The sequence below is a fragment of the Chiloscyllium punctatum genome, chromosome 6 (assembly GCF_047496795.1).
Source record: "Chiloscyllium punctatum isolate Juve2018m chromosome 6, sChiPun1.3, whole genome shotgun sequence".
NCBI classification, from domain to species: Eukaryota; Metazoa; Chordata; class Chondrichthyes; order Orectolobiformes; family Hemiscylliidae; genus Chiloscyllium; species Chiloscyllium punctatum.
Window position 1 is genome coordinate 28,845,177 of NC_092744.1, and position 6,000 is coordinate 28,851,176.

General features: G+C 37.8%; 1 protein-coding gene across 3 annotated transcripts in view; it reads left to right on the forward strand.

Moving 5' to 3' along the window:
- The window catches only part of masp1 (MBL associated serine protease 1), a 126,566-nt gene extending 122,923 nt beyond the window's left edge, over positions 1-3,643 (forward strand). Inside the window, exons 16-17 of one of the 3 annotated variants that reach the window (XM_072572204.1) lie at positions 2,181-2,280; positions 3,277-3,643. In XM_072572204.1, the coding sequence (XP_072428305.1) occupies positions 2,181-2,280; positions 3,277-3,470 (294 nt within the window). In that variant the 3' untranslated portion in view covers positions 3,471-3,643. Of the gene's footprint in view, positions 1-2,180; positions 2,281-3,276 lie in introns of those variants that run through there. The other 2 variants (XM_072572205.1, XR_011960872.1) reach the window with 2 other exon arrangements.
- The last annotated feature ends 2,357 nt before the right edge of the window (positions 3,644-6,000 follow it).

Consider the following 6,000-nt stretch of genomic DNA (forward strand, 5'->3'; position numbering starts at 1 on the left):
CACAGTGCAAAGAATAGTCTTTTTTCCATAAATTCTCTATAATCTCCATTCAAAATAGTAATTTTTATACCTAAACTTATGAACATACAATTCTGCTTTCCTTACATTCTCACCAGCTGGAGAAACCAACTGGCTTGACTTGATTTCTGTGAATTTCCAGACTATCATAATAATTTTGGAACATTTCTGCCTCATCAATATTTAGCAGATGTTTCTGGATTGAGCCAGACATATGGGGTGAATCTACCACATTATTTTAATTAGGCCTCCTGTGAGCCAAAAACCTCTGTGAAGCAAATTGAGATTACCAACATGCTGCATCATTTAACACTGCAGCTGAAATCCTGATTATTTTCATTCCTTGTATATCACAATTGGCATCCATTGCATTCATTCCCAGATACTGCGACCTAACAGTAAAAAGCTCAATATGCTTTTTATTGGAAGGAGTCATTTTTGAAGGTGATGGATGTGGGCGCCACGAATTGTCATAACTCTGAAGTGGCGCATTAGAAATCAAGCCCCACTATTCCTGGAATCTTCACAAAAGCAAAAGTTTCTAAAAGAAATATGCAAAATCCCCAAACTACTTGATTTGCAGACCTAGACTGATGGAAAGCATTGTCCAGATTTCTGTACTTAATGAAATTGCTATTTATTACAGGTCATTATGTTTATTACAGTAAATAATTAAAGTAAATTAAGCAAAGTCTACAAATTAAAACTAAATCTCTTATAAACTCCTCCCTATGCACATGCAGATATGCAAACAGAAACAGGGAACAAAAAGGGAGCAGAGAGAACACTGAAAAAAAGGTTCAATAGTCTTTGTTCATAAGATCTGTTGGACTGGATTTTGCTAATGTGCAAGTTTCTCCTCAAACTTCCTTTTTCCAAATGCTTCTGTTGGTTTGTAAGAGGCACAGGGTGGCTGGTTCATTTGTGAAATATCTCTGCCATATCCCATTCAGAGTCACACAACATGTGGCATGTGCTGACTAAGAAGTAAGAGCCAAACTAGGCCATTCAGCCTATTGAATCTGCTATGCCATTCAATGAGATCATGACTGATCTGATAATTCTCAGTTTCTCTGAATTTCCCCAGAATCCTTGATTCCCTTACTGATTAAAAATCTGTGTATCTCAGTCTTGAAGATACTTAATAACTAGATACTTAATAACTCAGCATTGGCAGTAAAGAATTCCACAAATTCACTAACCTCTGAGAGACAAAATTCTTTCCTTAGCTCTGCTTTAAATGTGTGAGCCTTTATTCTGAGATTATGCTATCTGATCCTAGATTCTGCACCAACCTGTCAAGTCCCTGAAGAGTTTTCTTTGCTAAAGTTGGTTGCCTCTTATTCTTCTATGTTCCGACAAGTACAGACCCAACCTACTCAACCTCTCCTCATAAGACAGTCCCTCCATACATGGTATCAGCCTCGTGTACCTTCTCTGGACTGCCTCCCATGCCAGTGTATCTTTCCTTAGATAAGGGGTCCAAAATCGTTCACAATATTCTAGCTGTGATGTGATTAGAGTTTTGCATAATTTTAGCAAAACCCCTCTACTTTTACACTCCAATCTCTTGAAATAAGGCCAACATTCAAGTTCCCTTCCATTGTAACTGCTGAACTTGTATGCTAACTTTATGTGATTCTGTACCCTTCCTCTATTTAAGTAAAATTCAGCTCTTCTATTATTCCTGCCAAAGTGCATAACCTCACATTTTCCCACTGGCATTCCATCTACCAGGCTTTCACCCACTAACTTAAGCTCTCTCGATCCCTCTGCAGACTCTTTATGTGATCCTCACCAATTGCGACCTATTTTTGTGTAATCTGCAAACTTGGCAATGGTTCATTAACTTTCTTCATTCAAGTCACTAATGATTATAAATAATTGTGACCTCCAGCACTAATCTGCTAAAGGAAATATATCCTAATTTTCTTCTGGTTTAAAGTGGTTTACTGCAGATAACTGTGAAATAGACAGTATATTATGGCTGGTGCAGATCTACTGATACCTCTTCCTATCTTCTTACTATCTTCTCTCTGTATGCAGACCTTTGTCATTACTAATCAGTCCCTAGTCCACAAACCAATCAGCTTCATTTGTAAACACCCCATCAGTTCAAATTAATTGATTAACTCAAACTATCCTTGTTTTCTTTTGTTTAGATTGAGATTCCTATTGTGGACCATGACAAATGCAAGCATGTTTACTCTCAGCTTGGGAGACAAGTAACAGATGATATGATCTGTGCAGGTCTGAAGCAAGGTAAGCACTATTCCTTGCATCCATTCAGATGACGTTAGATGCCACAACTATTCATTACTAGGCGGACGGGTTTGTTTGAGTGCATCTCTCAGCAATGAGCACTTGTGTGAGTGACTTATATTTGTGTGTGTGTGTTGCATAGCAGGGTGCCTGTCTCACAGTAGCATTTGTGTGTGTTTACATCACCTAGCAGTGAGTGTGTGTATATCTATTCATTCACATTATATTTAGCAAAGCAGTGCCACATTATCATCAAGTAGAATTCGTGCACTATGCCTTTTATCCCACAGCACCGATAACAATTCTCATTAGCAATGCCAGCCTCACCTTCCAATTCAGTTTAGGCACCTCACACCACCTCAGTCATCCAATCCTCAGAGCCCCTTTGTGATGGAGAATTGGGGAATAACCCTGAATAAGTGTCCCAACAAACCCTTAAGGTATATCTTCCAAACTATAAACCTTGATCTTTCACTCCTATTTCTGTTAGAAGAATTTCATTTTACTTGTCATCATCTTCTTAAATTACTCATTTAATTACATGTAATATTTGCTAAAACTGAGAAACCATGCCTATGCTTGAAGATAAGGAATATTTCATGATACAGTTATCCCATGCAATCAGCAAATCATAGGAGTAGGCTTCCAAATCATGAACGATTTCGAAGTTGTTCCTATTTGAGATAGGGTTGAGAATCAGAAGACACAAATTTAAAGTAATTGGCAAAAGAACCAAACACTACATAAGAAGAAATTATTTTATGCAGTGAGTGACTTGTATCTAAAAATATATCCTGTCTTAGAGTGTGATAGTTGCAGAGTTAGGTGTGTTCTTTTTAAGAGAATTGGATAAACACCTGAAGATAAGACAATAACAAAGTGTAGGGAGAATGAAACCAGATAAATCACTCTTCTCAAGAGCCCTTACAGAGACAAATGCTGTAACTATCCAATGATTACCTGTGTGAATTTAATTGCCTTTGCTGATAATTCCAGGTGGGAGTGATGCTTGCCAAGGAGATTCTGGGGGCCCAATGGTGGCGCTCGATAATAAGAAAAATCGCTGGTTCCTGGTAGGGACGGTCTCGTGGGGAGATGGCTGTGGAGAGGACAACAGATATGGGGTTTATTCTGATGTCAGGAAAAGCCTGGAGTGGATCCACAACGTGACAAAAGTCAAGAACTTTTGATAAATTTTAGGGACCAAGAGCTTCAAAAATATCAAGTTGTTTTCAATAATTTTTAGTGCAACTTTGAATGAGTATTCTGTACAACAATCTACTGTAAATATTTCATTCATTTGGGTAAGTTATATAACTATAATATCAAAACACATTTCTGTCTAAGACATGAGGATGATCAGAAACATTCATCATGGTATGAATCTGCTCTTTTAATAAAGGAAGTATTTTAGCTTTACCATATGTTGTGATTTTTACTTATGACCCCCACCATCCAGCCATCATCAAATTCACCAGCCTCCACAATCCTCTCTATGCCAACATTGAGGGCTCCCATCAACAGATCTAGGATTAAGGAGCACATCAACCAGACAGCAACAAGAACAGGAAATGGTTACGCTGCTCTTCAGTTTCTCATTTCACCAATCACATGGTGATCATGACATTACTGGATAATTATAAAAACATATCTTATACACTAGTTTCCTTTAGGGAAGGAAATCTGCCGTTCCTTACCTAGTCCGACCTACATGTGACTCTAAATCCACAGCAATGTAGTTGACTCTGATCTGCATTTTGAAATGCCCTGCCAACTCATGCAGTTGCATTGGACTGCTACAGAAAAGCCAAGGAACATTCAAAACAAATACAACACCTGGCATTAATCAAGGCACCAAAACAACAAAGGCATACGATGCTGAAACAACTCTGCAAGATCTCTCCTTGTAAGAACTACAGCCCAGTTAGCTTATATCTGTCATATGGAAATGTTAGAAGTTTTTATTAAAGATGTTATGGCAGAGGACTTAAAAAACGTTCAAGCTAATCAGGCAGAGTTGATGTGCTTTTCTGAAAGGGAAATTATGTTTAATTTATTAGCGTTCTTTGAATAAGTAACGTACTGTGGATAAAGAGGAACTGGTGCATTTCCTGTCCTTAGATTTCCAGAAGGCATCTGTATGGAGCCACATCAAAGGTTATTGTGAAATAAAAGCTATTGTGTAGGAGGTATGTTTGCGTGGATAGAAGATTGACCGACAAACAGGAACCAGACAGGCATAAAAGGGTCATTTCTCATTGGCAGAGTGATTTCAATTCAACTATTCAACTATTTACATTTTTCTTTAAGTGACTTGGATGAAGAGACAGAAAATGGGGTTGCTAAATTTGCTATATCACAAAGAGAGGTAGGAAAGAAAGTTATGGAGAAGAAACAAGGAGGAAAAAAAGAATATAAGTATGTTACAAACATAGAGAAGGCTGAAGACAATAAGCAGGTCTGTCAGCATCTGTGGAAAGTGAAGCAGAGTTGATGTTTCCAGCCTCTATGATTCTTCTTCAGCAATCCTAAGTGTGACTTGTTAACTGGACCATTGATTGTCAAGACAGTTAAGAAATTACTTGGGCACAAAGTTGCTTTATTCCTGGGAAATAATTTAGGAGGACTAAAAATTAAAACTTCACCTACAGACACAGAAAGTCCATATGAAGCAGTTGCAAGAGATGGAGCAGTTGTAAAAACAGACTCTAGGTATTTTTTTCATTGGATGCAGTGATCGGAGGAATGGCGAACCAATGTCTATCACCAGATGTTATAGTTATATCACTAGTGATTGGTAGCACAGTTGAAACTCTACTTAAGAACAACCATAGTTTAAAAGAAGTATTTGGCATGTCTTTGTTAACCGAAGCTGAGGAAGTAGGTTCAACGTTAAGTAAATTAGCACAGACAGCCCATACAAGCTGAGGTAGATGCAATTCCAGACAGCTAATATTTTAGAAATGGAGTTCAGATGAGGATATTCAGCCATCATCACAGGCCAGCTGGATGGTTCCTCATTAAATACCACCCAGATATTGTAAGCACATGTTGCAAGTAGCACATGAAATTCCTTTGCTAGGCCACAAAGAAATATGAAAAACACAAGCATCAATAAACAGGTATTTTACATAAGACTTCACAAGGATGTAGTGCCGTTCTGTAAAAGGTGTCACATATGTCAGGTGGTAAGAAAACCACAACATGCAATTAAGCCAGAACCTTTGATAGCCATACCAGTTTTTGAAGAACCATTCAGTCATGTGTCAGTGGACTGTGTAGCATCATTCCTGGAAGCAAAAGCAGGGAACTTCAGTGTATCTTTATAATTATGGATAAGACAACCCAATTTCCTTTTAGGATGGTGGTAGAAAGGTTAACTCATTTTTTGTTTCGTAATTGTGGATTATTAATTGAGATAAAGTCTGATCAGAGTTTTAATATTATGTCTAAAGGTTTACAAGAGATTATGAGAAATTTGGTGTCAAACAATTGAGGAAACAGCATACCATCTGTAAACAAGGGGAACATGGAAAAGTACCATCAGGCACTCAAAAGTATATTTATGCCCAAAAAGGCATATTGTTATGAATATCCACATGACTGGGACAGGGGTCAGATTTCTTATGATTTGCTTCCAGAGATTTCCCTAAATGCGGTTTAGTCCATTTGAATTACTTTAGAGCCATGAGACTAGAAGTCCGTTAAAATTGATTAGAC